This window comes from Chrysochloris asiatica, unplaced genomic scaffold, assembly GCF_000296735.1.
Source record: "Chrysochloris asiatica unplaced genomic scaffold, ChrAsi1.0 scaffold00177, whole genome shotgun sequence".
Taxonomy (NCBI): Eukaryota; Metazoa; Chordata; class Mammalia; order Afrosoricida; family Chrysochloridae; genus Chrysochloris; species Chrysochloris asiatica.
The window spans coordinates 3,120,132-3,136,616 of record NW_006408695.1 but is presented as its reverse complement, the minus strand read 5'-3'; the positions used below and the strand labels follow the sequence as shown (position 1 = coordinate 3,136,616).

The following is a 16,485-nucleotide window of genomic DNA, read 5'->3' as shown; positions in this document are numbered from 1 at the left end:
TGCCTGCTGAATTGGTGTGAGAGGTGCAAGAGCTGTGGATTAGTGTGCTGGACCACAAGGTCAGTTTGAACCTAAAGGTCGGTGGTTCAAGCTCACCATCCGCTCCTTGGAAACCCTATACAGGGTTGTCAGAACCGACTCCAAAGCACTTAACAACAACAACATATTATTTCTTCCCAATCTTGCAGTTAGAAATCCATTGCTTATTCTAGAACACCGCACCAGCACTTGAAATTAAGACTTAGAATAGCTAACTAAGGACCCTGAGACCAAATCTTTAAGACCCTAGAGTTCCTATTCTCCCAATTATGTTGTGATTTTTGGGATGTGCATTACACCTAAGTTCTTGCTTTCTTAATATATAAAATTGGATAATATTGGTTGCTACCTCATAAGATGGTGAAAAACAAATAAATAAACAATGCCTGCCAGGCATTTTACAGTAACTTGCTCATGAAATCCATCAAATGCTACTTGTTGTAAATGCTGTAAATGTTGAAATTGTTTATGTGTGCTCTCTTCTCCAAACATTTCCTTCAATCAGCGTTTATTTGATTCTTACTCTGTGCCAGGTACTGAATTCAACTCTGAAGTCACAAAAGCTAGAATATAAAATAATGATCTTGTGTCCAATAAATAATAGCAACAGTGTTTTTGTTGTTGTTAAGTGCTGTCAAGTTAGTTCAGACTCATAGTGACCCTGTGTAGGGTTTCTGAGGAGCAACTGATAGGATTGAATTGCCGACCTTGTGGTTCATAGTCCAGTGCTGATCCTACAGCACCACACTAGGAGCCTAATAATAATTGTTGTTGTTGTTGTTAAGTGCCATCGAGTCGGATCTGACCTATAGCGACCCTGTACAGGGTTTCCAAGGCTATAAATCTTTACGGGAGCAGGAAGCCTTATCTTTGTCCCACGGAGCGGCTGGTAGTTTTGAACTGCTGACATTAAGGTTCGCAGCCCAATTCATAACCACTATGCTACCAGAGCTCCTTAATAACTATAATAGAGGCTATATAAGTAAGAAACAGTACTATGATGCAAAGTGTGATCATAAGATCAGGAAGGAAAAAAATGTTATGATTTAATTTTTTAGAAAGCTCTCAAGATGTATAGGAAATATGTCATTCTGAGTAGTTGAATTTTATAAACAGTTGAGCATTGTTGTTATTGTCGAGTCAGTTCTGACTCATAGAAACCCTGTATAGGATTTTTGAGGCTGTAAATCTTTGCTGGAGCAGAAAGCCTCACCTTTCTCCCTCAGACCAGCTGGTGGACTTGAACCACTGACTTTATGATTAGCATTTCAGTGCTTATCCTATAGAGCCATTTGACCTTTTAAATAGTATTTTAAATATAGTGTTGGAATGGAGTTATTTCTGAAAAATAACATATACTTAATTGTCTTTTTAAACCAAGAATGGTGTGCACCATATGAACTTCTCTTGATAAACTTCACCATCAGGGTTACCACTGGGCACTTTATTTATTGGATTATGTTACTGCACCAAAATCTTCAGGGTCTCCTGTGTTGTGCCTCTTTATTTTTTGCCTGTTTCCCCCCCCCACCCCCATCTCCTTCTTCTTAGCAAAAGAGTTACTTCAATCCCAACTGAGGCCAATGTGATCTATCAGAAACAGTTAACAACTTGGAAGTCAATTCAACCTGTGTTCTTAATACTAACCCAGCAACTCTGGGAGAACAAAGCCTACTCATGCCTTCATTCAATAAATGTTTATGAATGCTCTAGTACTATGTCAAGAACTCTATTATGTTCAGGGAGATAAAGATATTTAAAGACTCAAACTGCAATTTGTCTTAAAATTTTAGTTCTTTCATCTAGTTCAGAGGATAGGCACATTTTTTTCCTCTGAAGGTCAGATAGTAAATATTTTAGACTTTGTAGACCATATGGTCATTGTTCTAACTCCTCAACGCTGCTGTTTTAGCACAAAGGTAGCAACATACTATGCATAAGTGAATGCATGTAGTTGGGTTCCAATAAATACTTGGTGATAAAGAGTGGGGCAAAATATAGTAAGAATTTGATGAGTTGTTAGTTAAGGGAGGAAGAGGTAATTCTCACAGAACAAATGCCTGCTGAATTGGTGTGAGAGGTGCAAGAGCTGTGGATTAGTGTGCTGGACCACAAGGTCGGTTTGAACCTAAAGGTCGGTGGTTCAAGCTCATCATCCGCTCCTTGGAAACCCTATACAGGGTCACTATGACTTTGCGCCGACTTGATGGAACTTAACAACAACAACAGGGGTTTGGATTCTATACAGTTAGGGATCATAGCAGAAGCAGGCTGTTGGTGAGTTAAGAAGGAGTTTCTGAAGACGACCCAGGCTATACCAGGGAGGATTTACTAGGGAAAATGATAGCCAAGGATCGTTTACAACTTCTAGAGAAGCTGCAACCAGTTTTGCAATTTTCCAAGTCACAAGCAGACGTCTATAATGACAAAACTAACTTGACATGCCACAATGGATATCTCCAGTCAGAAAGTGGAGCTGTTCCAAAAAGAAAAGATCCTTTACCACATCCTAGTAATTCACTGCCTCGTTTAAAAACAGTTATAAAAACTGGATCCACGAGTCTTTCAGGGCACCACAGAGCACTTAGTTGCAGTGGGTTATCATGGTTCCTGGAGTGAGACAAGGGTCTGGTCCCACCACTGTAACTCATAAGGGTACTCAAAAAACAAATAGGACAAAGAAATCTTCTACCCCTACCCCTGCTGCTCAGAAAAAGAAAGATAGGAAGAATTTTAGGAATGTGGACAGCAACCTGTTAACCTCATGATGAATGAAATTGTGGACAATGGAACAGCTGTTAAATTTGACAATATAGCTGGGCAGAGTTGGCAAAATAAGCATTACAAGAAATTGTTATTCTTCCTTCTCTGAGGGCTGAGTTGTTCACAGAGCTTAGAGTTCCCTGCCAGAGGATTATTACTCTTTGGTCCACCTAGAAATGGAAAAATGGTGCTGGCTAAAGCAGTAGCTGCAGAGTCCAATGCAACCTTCTCTAACATAAGTGAGTGCTGCAAGTTTTTCGTCAACATATGTGGGCAAAGGAGAGAAATTGGTGAGAGCTCTTTTTGCAGTGGCTCAAAACCTTCAACCTTCGATCATTTTTATAGATGAAGCTGACTGTCTTTTGTGTGAAAGAAGAGAAGGAGAACATGATGCTAGTAGATGTCTAAAAACTTAATTTCCAATAGAATTTGATGGTGTACAATCTTCTGGAGATGACAGAATACTTGTAATGGGAACAACTAACAGACCACATGAGCTTGATGAGGCTGGTCTCAGGCATTTCATCCAACGGGTATATGTGTCTTTACCAAATGAGGAGATAAGACTACTTTTACTTAAAAATCTGTTAGGTAAACAAGGAAATCCATTGACCCAAAAAGAACTAGCACAACTAGATAGAATGACTAATGGATACTCAGGAAGTGATCTAACAGCTTTGGCAAAAGATGCAGCACTGGGCCCTATCTGAGAGCTGAAACCAGAGCAAGTGAATATGTCTGCGAGTGAGATGGGAAATATTCGATTATCTGATTTCACTGAATTCTTGAAAAAGATAAAATGCAGTGTGAACCCTCAAACATTAGAAGCATACATACATTGGAACAAGGAATTTGGAGATACCACCATTTAAGGAAATATCTGTATAAATACACAGAACATTTTAGTTACCAAGAGACATTTGGTCTTCAATGAAAGTATTCCAGAAACACTGATTGGTAGAAGAAAACAGACATTCCTTTAATGACATTAACTTACCAGTACTGAGTTTCCTGAATCATTTATTGCTCATCTTGTAGGGAAAGGGTATCTATTGTGATAAAGCAGAATTAGTCCTTTTTTTCTGTTGCAGAAATAAAATATATAATTATGAATCTTTCCCATTACTCAACTTTTATAATAAATATGAATGAGAAGTTGCATATGTAATAAGTTTTTGTGTGCCACTGATTGTAGGAGAAAGCATGAGTTTTGAAGTCAGGCAATCTTACCTTTAAATACTAGATGTATCATTTACTAACTGAGTATATATAACCTTATATAACATCCTTAATCATTCTTAGGTCAAAGAATCCCACATATAAACTGGAAAAGCAGGCCCTGTGAAGTGAAATCCTAACTATAATCAATGCCAGGGTTCCGTCCCTGCCAATCACCAAGCAAGTAAAGCACAAACCAAAATGAATGACCCATGCTTTTCTACCCTGAATAAGGTCACAGTCCATAGGGAAACTAGGCGCTGGAGCACAAAAGTTTTCATAAAAGCCTAAAATGAGCCAAGCATTAAAAGTGTCCTCTTTCTACCACTGAATTGTGAACAACTTTCAAGAAACCAACATCTCCTTCATTACTGAATCCTCCACATTACCTGTCACAGAATAGGTGCTCAGTAAACACATTGTTAAATCATTTGCAAATAAAGTTTTTAGTTGAAATATAGTAATGGAGAGGGGTAGCAATGAATTTATAGACAGAGGATTTTGATATTTTTAGTATGGAAGATTTCATAGAATTATATTGTAAATTACTCTCAGCAACAGAGATAATAGTAAAGTATAGAAAAAATAGGACATGATGAGTTTTGAGTATTACCTTTGTTTTTAACATAGTTTAATTTTAAGTGTTGCTATTGTTAGGTACTGTCAAGTCAGTTACAATTCATAGTTACCCTTTGTAGGGTTTCTGAGGAACAGCTGGTGGGTTTGAATTTAAAGACACTAATACTTTAGATTCTCTCCTAAGTTTAGGTAAGCTCTCTATATGTGGACACAATAGATATTATAAACTCCGATATCCCACTCTTAAATATCTGTCTGTACCAGTTTATTTTTCTCCTACTTTATTCTCTGTATCTGCTTTTTGACTTCATAGAAAACTGTAGTTTTTCTTTTATTTTTTCTATTTCTTTCTCTGGTATAGTCCCTCTTCCTGGACCCTAAAGTAGTCTTCATAGTTCTCTCCAGTCTCTTGTACCCAACCCCTTCCCACACATCCTCTGAAATAATAGCCCTAGATGAGTTCCTTAATCTGTTTTTCTCCCCTTATTCTTGGTGTATAACCAGAAAGAATTCCAGAATCATCCACATGGGAGCCATGATAACTTAATATTCCATAAATTCACCCACATTTCCCAATACTTATTTCTCTCTATCAGTTAGCTTCTCAGTTTCCGACATAACATTTTCAGCAATGACCTTGTCTATAAGTTGATCAAGAAAATTCAGCCCACAAGACATATCCTGATTTATTTTCTATGGATATACTTATGGCCACACCATTTTGCTACCTTTACTGCATCTTGAAATCCTGCCATGGTTGCCATAGGATAAGCACTCAACCTCAAGGTTGGTTTGAACTGCAGGGTCGGTGGTTCAAACTCACCAACTGCTCCTCAGAAACCCTATACAGGATTGCTATGAGTTGGAACCTACTTGATGGCACACAACAACAACAACAATTGCAACTTGGAATAGGGGTGAGTGTTTTAGTTCAAGGCTGTTATTTCTACCTATACCCTTGACCCTTTCTGTCTACCTCTCTCAGGACCTTCTTCTACATCTTTCTCTCCAATATCTTAATTTTTCCATCTTTACCTGTTCCTTGATTTACCACTTCAGGTACAGTTCAGGTTCTTCTTGTTTAAATAAATACGTTAAAAGGAGCATTTCACTTAAATCACTGTTTGCTCCTTAAGCAACTGTAATGTGTGTTTTGTTGTGTGGTGCTGCAGGATAATGCGCTGAAGCACAAATTCAGTTTGAACCTCAAGGTCGGAGGTTCAAACTCACCAGCTGCTTTTCTGAAACCCTATATAGGGTTGCTGTGAGACATAACCAAGTCACAGCATTTAACAACAACGAACTACTGAAAATGCTAGTGTTAGTTACTGATGAGCTACTCGTGTTAAACGAAGCAGTATTTTTTTTTAGATCTTCTTGGAAACTTTTGCTTCATTTAACACTGTTGATGCTTTCTAAAATGTCCTTTTCTTGGCCTCTGAGAAACCATGAACACCTCACTGTTCATTTATAGGTTCTTCAATAGGGCCCGCTTCTCATTATACATGTCTTCATAGGCACCACTGTCCATGTGTTAAGGAATTCTCTTCCTGAACTTTTGATCCATTCCTGTTACCAGAATTCATGCTTATTTATTCCATTTCCTGCTACATTTTTTGTATGTCCAATGGTACCACAAACTTAAAAAGCTAAAATGAAATTCACTGTTTCTTATTCATCTCCAAGTCAGTACCTCCAGCTATATTTATTAACTTTTTGTTGTTAAGTACAGTTTCCAAGGAGTAGCTGGTAGGTTTGAACCACTGTGCTTATCCTACAGCCCAAACAATGATTCCTTTATTGACTTAATGGAATCGTAAACAACTCAGTCAACAAGATGAAAATTTGGAGATCATCCTTGAACTTTTCTTCTCCCTCTCATTAATATAGCCAATATCTAGTTCACCCTTAATTCTCTTTGGTAATAGTTAGTTTTCCTTCATCTTCTCTACCACATTTCTACTATCTCCCTCATTGTTTTATCTGGGTTAGTGAAAAAAATGTCCTAAATAACCACTTTGCCCATAAACAGACATGGTATACATTTATCCTTCACACAATTTCCAGATTTGTCAATATAAAATATATTATGACTGTGTTGTTCTCATATTTTAAGTCCTACAATATGGTGTGGTGGTGATGGTGATGGTGGTTATGGAAACAGGGTTTCCAAGGCTATAAATCTTTATGGGAGCAGAAAGCCTCATCTTTCTCCTGTGGGACAGCTGGTAGTTTTGAACTACTGACCTTGAGGTTCACAGCCCAATTCGTAACCACTGTGCTACCAGAGCTCCTTAAATAATGGTGATAGATTCAATAAACTACACATATGATAAAAATGATATAGAACCAAATGCATACATTGCACTGCAGGATAAGCACTTGACTGACAATCAAGGTCAGTGGTTCAAACCCATCAGTCACTCCTCATAAACGCTATATAGTTGCTATGAATTGCATGAGTCAGAACTGACTCTACAGCACTTAACAACAACTGCAAATACATACTCATAAATGAATACAAGTAAAACTGAAAACATGTAAAATACTTATGGAAGCAGTAGTCAAGAAATCAAATGATGTATTGTATTAGGCATAAGTGCTAAACAAGACCTCTTTAAAGTGTTCAACAGCAAAGATGTCAGGTGAGCCTGACTTGAGCCATACTTTCTGTAACCTCATATGCATGTGAAAGTTGGACAACGAATAAAGAAGACCATAGGAGAATTGATGCATTTGAGTTATGATGTTTAAGGAGCATATTGAAAGTATCAAAAAGACAAACCAAACTGTGTTGGAAGAAGTGGCAGACAGAAAGTTCCTTAGAAACCAGGATGCCCAGATGATTTCATCTCCATACTTTAGACATTTTGTCAGGAGGGACCAGTCCCTGGAGAAGGACATCATGCTTGGTAAAGTGGAGGGTCAGCAAAAGAGGAAGACTCCCTACAAGATGATTGGCACAGTGACAGCAGTAATGGCCTCAGATGTAGCAATGATTGTGAGGTTAGCTCAGGACATGGCAGTGTTTCATTGTGCATAAGGTCACTGTGAGTCCGTACTGACTTGATAATAGCTAACAACAACAAAAACCCTGAGGAAATCTGAATAATAAAATTAGTAGATTGTATTCATGTTAATATCCTCATTATGTTGTTGTTATGAAGTGTCGTTGAGCCAGTTCTGACCCATATCAACACTGTGTAGGGTTTCTGAGGAGCAGCTGGTGAGCTTAAACTGCCAACCTTGCAGTTCAAATGGCTTTTCAGTCTGGTGCATTAACCCACAATGCCACACCAGGACTCCATCCTGGTTATGTTGTTGTTGTTGTTACGTGCCGTGGAGTCGGTTCCGACTCATAGCGACCCTGCACAGGGTTTCCGAGGCTGTTAATCTTTACGGGAGCAGAATGCCTCATCTTTCTCCCACGGAGCAGCTGGTAGTTTCGAACTGCTGACCTTGAGGTTCGCAGCCCGATTCATAACCACTACACTACCAGAGCTCCTACTGCATTATATCGTTTTGAATGATTTTTAACATTGTTAGTCATAGATTGAGTTGTGTCCCACCGAAATACATACCAACTTGGCTGGGTGGTGATTCTCAGTGGTTTGGCAAATATACAATGATTCTCTACCCATGATGTGATTTAATGTGATAAACCAATAAGAAGATTGACAGTTGGCTGCAATACCCTTAATCCCATCACAACCCTGATCCTGCGTAAGAGAATTTTTCAGGGATGTGGCCTTCATTATCTTTTTTGTTTTCAAAGATAAAAGGAGAGAGAAGTAAGCAGAGAAAGAGGGACCTTCTACTACCAAGAAGGAAAAGCTAGGAGTGGATTGTGTCCTTTGTACCTGGGGTCCCTGTGCTGTGAAGATCCTAAATCAGGGAAAAATGGGTGCCAAGACAGATGGGGAACACTAAGGAATGTGGGGTCTGCAGATGCTGAAAGGACACAAGGGCCTGTATCCAGAGCTGTCACTCTGAATTTGGACTTCTAACCTCTTGAACAGTGAGAAAATATTTTTTGTTTGTTTGTTAAAGGCCTCCACTTGTGGTATTTCTGTCATAGCAGCACTAGATACCTAAGACATGTGGAAACTGGATAAAGATTATGTGGGATCTTTCTGTATTCTCCTTTTTTTTCTTTTATTTTTAATCTTTATAGTTCATTGTTATCTTATTTCTTGGAGTCCTGATATGGTGCTCTGGGATAAAGCAATGGACCACAAGGTCAGTGTGAACCATAAAGTCAGTGGTTCAAACTCACCAGCCGCTCCTTGGAAACCCTATACAGGGTTGTCAGAACCGACTCCAAAGCACTTAACAACAACAACATATTATTTCTTATAACTGCACATGAAGCTACAATTTTCTAATTATAAAAACTCAAAAAAATCTTCAATAACACAAGCACTGAGGTAGTCAACCCTCTTTTTGTTTTAAACATACCATAAAAGTCTCTACTTCCTTGTTCAATATATCCAACTTCCCCCAACATGCTCTACCCAGGATTTTTACTATGCAGTAATATATAGTCATAGGAGCTCTGGTAGCGTAGTGGTTACGAATCGAGCTGTGAACCGCAAGGTCAGCAGTTCGAAACTACTAGTTGCTCCGCGGGAGAAAGATGAGGCGTTCTGCTCCCGTAAAGATTAACAGCCTCGGAAACCCTGTGCAGGGTCGCTATGAGTCGGAACCGACTCCACGGCACATCACAACAACAACAAATATACAGTCCGTTTGAACTGTAAGGTTAATGGTTCAAGATCACTAACTGCTCCTCGGAAACCCTATTCAGGGTCGCTATGAGTTTGAACTGACTCGAGAGCAGCTAACAACAACAAAAATGTAGGGTAGCTTGTCGTTTTCTATGAGATATCAGGAGATTTTTTTGCCAGTAAGTGCTTTGTTTATGCTTTTGCCTTGGCATACAATGTCTACTCTGTACCATAAAAATAACCAGTCATTTCTGATTCATGGTCACCCATAGTGTCTAAGTAGAAATGTGCTCTGTAGGGTTTCTGATGACTGATTTTTCCATAGTAAATTATCAGGTCTTTTCGTCCAAGCTATGTATGTCTTGGTAGACACAAACTGCAAACCTTTTGATTAGCCGGTGAGTTCAGTTTTGTTTGGTATACATATCGTTAGGAGTCTGTGTTGCACATATGTTTAAGTGCTTGTCCACTAACCAGAAGATCGGCATTTTGAAGCCACCAAAATACACCTCAGAAGAATCTTCTGGTAATCTGCTTCTGAAAAATCAGACTTTGAAAACCCCATGGAGGGCCTTTCTATCCTGGCCCACATGGAGGCTCCATAAATCTGAATAAACTCAGCAACAGATTATAGTAACAACATTCATAAATTATAGATTTGCTTTCCTGATTCAATTTGTACTCCATGAGCATAGAGGATGAGACATGCATCCTTTTTTTTTTTTCTTTCTTTTTTAAAATTTCCAGTGTTAATTTTTCTACCTGGCAAACAGTTGATGTTCCGGCACTTAGAGTTAATGCGCTGGGCTTGCAAACTCAGTTTGAATTGAAAGGTCGGCAGTTCAAGCTCACCAGCTGTTCCTTGGAAACCCTATAAAGGGTCACTATAGATCAGAAATGACTTGATGGCACTTAAAAACAAACAATGACTATATATTTGACTAAATTAATTTGCTGGTGTGTGTAATAGTTTAAAGGAGCTCTGGTAGCATAGTGGTTATGAATCGGGCTGTGAACCGCAAGGTCAGCAGTTCGAAACTACCAGCTAGCTGTTCCATGGGAGAAAGATGATGCTTTTTGCTCCCGTAAAGATTTACAGCCTCAGAAACCCTGTACAGGGTCGCTATGAGTCGGAACCGACTCCACAGCACACAGCCAGCCAGCCAGTGTGTAGTTTAGACCTCATCATCAATTAATTCAATATTATTAGGAGTCCTGGTGTGGCACTGTGGGTTAATGCTCAAGACAGAAAAGCCATCTGAACTACAAGGTCGGTGTACCGTTCCAGCTCCTTGGAAACCCTATACAGGGTCATCATGGATCAGAATTGACTTGACGGCACTTAACAACATTAGGTTCCATTATTAACTAACTAGACTAGAAGTATTATTTACATATTTAAGAAGATAATTTACTACGCCTTGTGCAATATAAACATAATATTAACAGTAATGATTAAGAGCTTAGCTAATTTGATCCTGGGGTAAAATTGGTCTACGAAATCATAGTGAATCATGTATTAAGATAATCTCTGTAGGTAGAATTCAGTTTTAGTTAAAACAGGACCTGATTAAAACTGATGTGTCCTTTTACCTAGATAGCCATCAAGGTGAATTTTATTGATTGATTTAGGAGAAAAGACTGCGAAATGAAACAGATAGAAATAATTTATTTGTAAAGTATTCAGGCATTTGTTTATCCTTTGCTGTTGTTGTTGTTAAGTGCCATTGAGTTGGTTCTGACCCATAGTGACCATGTATAGGGTTTCTGAGGAGCGGATGGTGAGCTTGAACCGCAGACCTTGCAGTTCAAACGGCTTGGCAGTGCAGCACATTAACCCACAGCAGCATACCAGGACTCCTGTTTATCCTTTAGTCTAACATAAAATTCTATACTCCAATTAAAAGCCACCCACATATTCATCAAGATAACTAAGTGACTGGTGTTTAAAAAAAACAAAACCCTAGGTCTAGAGGTTGACTTTGTTTTCCTTGGGTATGATGTTTAGATGGTAGTTAGAAGAGGGGTAATTAATATGGGGATGGATTTTAAGTTTCCTGAGTTCTTTCTCGTTTCTGATTCTACTTCTTCTTTGCTGGAGGCAAAAGGAGCAGATAATCAGTTGAAACAATTGTAAAGTAGATTAAATAATAGGTCAGACTTTATGAGAAAATGTTTATTTTCTTTTTGAACTCTGCAAAACACAGATGTTGGATAGTGGAAGTATAGCGTGTAACAGCAATATTATTGGTTTGGAAGGACTGCTTGGATAGAAAGCTTGATTGTCTTGCATTGGTCTGTCTGGTTTTCTGGCAAAGTGGGATCCATGACACTACCCAAACAAACCCCAGTGAAACGTGTAAAAGTCTGCTGTATTCATCTGTATGGTTTTAAATACATACCTAGAATTGATACTTTTTTTTTTTTAACTTGTAACAGTATGCTTTAATTTAAATATTCAGTATCATAAATAGAAAAACTATAATCTTAGTCTTATTTTTGCCCTTTTAAGGTTTGTAGAAACCCCAGCTCATTTCTCTTGGAAAGAAAGTTATTACCGATCCACCATGGCCCAGAGCACACAGACAAGTGAATTCCTCAGTCCAGAGGTTTTCCAGCATATCTGGGATTTTCTGGAACAGTAAGTATCAAGCAAGAAATGTACTGGAACAATGGTAAAGGAGTGAAGGTGAATGGTCAACATATTGCTTACAAGAGCATGCTTTTAGACTCCTGGTGTGTCGCCATAGGATCAGTTCAGGACTGCAGTTCAAACTGACCCTGTGGTGGTCAAGTGCTTGTCCTACAGCAATTTGACTACACCAAGACTACCTAACAACAATAATGTGGGGAGTCTAGGAACCCTGATAGCATAGTGGTTATGCGTTGGGCTACTAAATGCATTGTCAGCAGTTCGAATCTACCGGCAACACCATGAGATTTACTGCCTTGAAAACCCTACACAAGGTCTCTGTGAGTCAGAACTGACTTGATGGCATCCCACCACCACCATTACCACCACCACCACCAGGAGGGTTCTCATCATTACATGAATCAGAATTGATTCCATGGCATTGGGTTGTTTTTGGCTTTTGGGTTAAAGTAACATCTTGTCCAATCCAAAATAGTTTCCCCAATGACTCTGTGACACTCAGAATATATTCTTTGGGTGTAAAGACTCCAATCACTGCTACAAGGAGCTCTGGTGGTGTAACAGTTAAGGACTCCATGGCTAGCTGAAAGGTTAGTGGGTTGAAATCAACTAGCAGCTCTGCAGACAAAGAGTAGGTGGTCTGCTCCTATAAAGATTACAGTCTAGAGAATCCTATGGCATAGTTCTCCTCTGTCACATGGCTCAATATGAGTTGAAAATTAATTTGATGACTGGTGTAGTGCTGTGGGTTAATGCACTGGACTCCAAAGTCAGTTTGAACCACAAGGTTAGTTGTTCCAGCTCCTTAGCTGCCCTCAGAAACCCTACACAGGGTCACTATGCATCAGAATCAACTTGATGGCACTTGAAACTGTAACAACATTTACTGATACAATGCAAGCACCTCCCAAGAAGGAAGAGTACTAAATGTTGGTCATTTATACCTTGCTGTGAAAAGGATGGGAGAAAGATAAGGCTTTGTATTCCCATGAAGACTTAAAGCCTCGGGCACACTATAAGGGGTCACTATGAGTCAGAACAGACTTGAAGACACTTAACTACAACAAAGAAAAGAAACCTTCTTTTCTAAGAGCATTTTGAGTAACTAAGAAAATTAAGAAGAAAGGTAAAAGAATATCAGGGTCCTAGAAATGAACCCTGATAGTGTAGGGGGCTTACACATCTGACTACAACCCACAAGATCAGCAGTTTTTATCCATCGACTGCTGTGCAGGAGAAAGAGTAGGCTGTTTGCTCCTGTGAAAATTTACATCCTTGGAAACCCTATGCAATATTGCTATGGGTTGTAATCAACTCAGTGGTAGTGGGTTTGGTTTGAGATTTGTTTGGGGGCTCTAGGTATAGGGTATAAAATACTCTAGCCCCCATATGTCCATTATCTCTTGCCCCATATACACATTAACTTTGAGAGAGTAGGGATGTTGACTCCCATTTAAAATTAGGATTTACATTTGAACTGGGAGTAGTGGGGTGATTCTGTAGGATAGCACTGCACTTTGAATCATAAGATTGATAGTTCAAACCCACCAACTGCTCCACAGAAGAGAATCTCTGCATCTGCAAAGTTTTACAGCCTCTGAAACCCTCCAGAGTCCCTGAGATTCAGAACTAATTCGACCGCATCTTACAACACTAACAACAAATTCAAACTGCCTGAGTTTACTGAAAAGTAGTTGAGCAGGAGTTTATGACTCAACACAACATGTCTTGCCATCTTTGAAAGTTTAGTGTAACTAATTGGAAGAGTGTGTTTTAATTCCCTTTCCAAGCCTAACAAACTTCTTCCCCCTTAATTTTAGGCCTATATGTTCAGTTCAGCCTATTGATTTGAATTTTGTGGATGAACCATCAGAAAATGGTGCAACCAACAAGATCGAGATTAGCATGGACTGTATCCGCATGCAGGACTCGGAACTGAGTGACCCCATGTGGGTAAGTGGCATGGGCTTGCCCCCTTACTCTGTTATTCTGTGGGCCAAGCTATCTATATCTCTGCTATCCTTGTCTTGTTAGTGGCATTTAGAAAGACATGTGGCTCTAAAAGGAAAAAAGCCACTGGAAAGAGTCTCAGTGTGATCAGCATAAGAAGATTATACCCACAAATTTGGGGTTGGCGTCAACTTTCCATAATGTGTAAATTTGCAATAGCATAAAGGAAGATGGTTGGAAATTGTTTCCTGCATCCCTTACCTGAACTGTTCATCATCTCAAAATGCAGATTTAGAGACGATAGAACCAACCCACGATTTCCCAGCTAGTTAGAGGCAAAGAACCAAAATACTGATCGGAGTTCTACTCCAAAGCATTTTCCAGTACAGCAGATGACCTCCGTCATGTCTGTCCATTTCTTTAATGAGTGATGAGGAAGTAAATTCTATGTGTACACACTGGTATATGGATCTGGGAATAGGGTAAGAGGTCAATCAGTGGTATAAGAGGAAGTCTTCCCTTGGTTTTACCTCTGAGCCACTCATGAATTATGATCACTGTTTCTCATTAATGGTAAGACCTTATATGCCACACACCTCCTACGCAAATTAAAGAGTTTAATGAGTTAATGTGGTAAAATACTTTTCTGAGACTTTTAGATGAAATTTTCTTAATGTGTGCATTCCATAGTTATGTGAAGATTTTTGTTTGTGTGTTTTTGTTTTATTTTAAAATCCTTTTTTCACCACACTGGTTTTGTTGCTTTTTAAGTTAAAACTTCCAGAAAATTAGAAAAAAAGAAAAAAGCTAAAAAAGTGGGTAGGTGTGTATCATAGAGTATCATACTGTGTTTTAGAAAATTTAAAAATGTGTCTCCTTTTCCGATGTTAAGATTTTACTGGAATTTTCTCTGTATACTTGTCTGCTATAAAATGTTGGCATAAAGTAGAATAGGAAGCTATACAAAAAACCCAAAAAAAACCCAGAAAGTTGTAACATTGAAAATGCACTAAAGTGATAAAAAAAAAAAAAAAAAAGTTAGTAAAATAGTCATATTTTCATTGGCTCTTTCCAGTCCTGTAAAACACAGTTCTCGATGATCTTGAGATAGTGAAAAGAAACTGACATACAATTCCTGTGGACAGGCCATTCAAGGTCTTGAAAGATAACAATAATTGACTATAAAAAAACGCATACATTTTGATTTGTCAGTGACTTAAAAATTGGAGTATTTCCCATTCAAACAGTACCATCTCTTAAGTAGATTGATAATACCGAACTAAACAACCCAGGTTTAATGCCTGCCCAGTACACTTCATGTGCAGTCACCAACCATTTGTCAGTGGAAGCTTAGGTATTGATATGATATTGAACACACTTCAGTGGACCTTTCAGATTAGAGTAGGAAGAAAGTCCTGACAATCTACTTCTGCAACCCAGCCAATGCAAAGTCTATTTATTACAATGGTTCAAATCCCTGATAGGACCAGACAATGTTTCATTCTGTGTTGCATGGAGTCTTCATGAGTCAGTGGTTCGCTTGACAGAAGCTAACAACAATAGTAACAAACAGACATATCTTTTTATGTTCTCCCCATATTTCTCTATTATGATTCTTGACTCTTAAAAGTAGACCAAAAGTTATAAAGTTAAAATGAAAAAATCACATGCTGCCTTCATTTATAAAGGAGTCCTGGTAGTGTAGTGGATTATGAACTGGGCTGCTAACCACTGGGTCTGTAGTTCAAATCTACCATTCACTCCAGAAAGATAAGACTTTCTGCTCCCATAAGGATTTAGAGCCTCAGAATCCTTATACAGGTTTTCAGTGTGTTGGAACCCACTCAGTGACACATAGTCACCACCACCATCATGTTCATTTATAAACCCGAAACCAGACCCACTGCCATCAAGTTGATTCCAACTCTTAGTGACCCTGTATAGAGTTTCCGAATCTGTAAATCTTTACAGGACCAGAAAGTCTCATCTTTCTCCCAGTGAACAGCTGCTGGGTTTGAACTACTGACCATGTAGTGGGCAGTTCAGTGCTTATCCTAAAGCACCATCTTTTTGTACACCAAAGTTGTGACTTTTTAATAGACCATATTGTTTGTTTCTTTCTTTTTTGAACTTTTTATTGTGATTTGACTGAAGGTTTTCAGAGATAATCAGTTCTACATTCAACAAATTATGTACTTGGTTTCATCTCAATGATTGCAGTCCACTCCATGCAACAACAGTTATCTCGCTTCCTCCCTGTGGTTCTTATTTGCATTCCACCCACCTTCTCATCTCTTATCAACCTTATCCTTAGGTAAATGTTGCTCCTTTCATCTTGAATGACTGACCATTCCATCAAGTGAGCATATTTTAACAGTGTTGTTGTCCCGCTGTCTACAACTAACTAAAATTTAGGCCAGGAAGGTAAATCCCCTTCCAGAACTGAGTGGTTGAAATCCATAGTCTCTGGTTCCTCCAGTCTCTTTCTGACCAGTAAGCCCAGTCTTTTTTTTTTTTTTTTTTAAATAATTTTGAGTTTTAGTCCACTTTTTCTAC

General features: G+C 38.7%; 1 protein-coding gene and 1 pseudogene across 2 annotated transcripts in view; both read left to right on the top strand.

Moving 5' to 3' along the window:
• TP63 (tumor protein p63) overlaps positions 1–16,485 on the top strand; it is a 323,929-nt gene that overhangs the window by 112,248 nt on the left and 195,196 nt on the right. For both annotated transcript variants that reach the window (XM_006871874.1, XM_006871876.1), the window contains exons 2-3: positions 11,839–11,967; positions 13,800–13,932. In XM_006871874.1, coding sequence (XP_006871936.1) covers positions 11,839–11,967; positions 13,800–13,932 — 262 coding nt within the window. The remainder of the gene's footprint in view (positions 1–11,838; positions 11,968–13,799; positions 13,933–16,485) is intronic.
• On the top strand, positions 2,380–3,674 carry LOC102823774 (annotated as a pseudogene).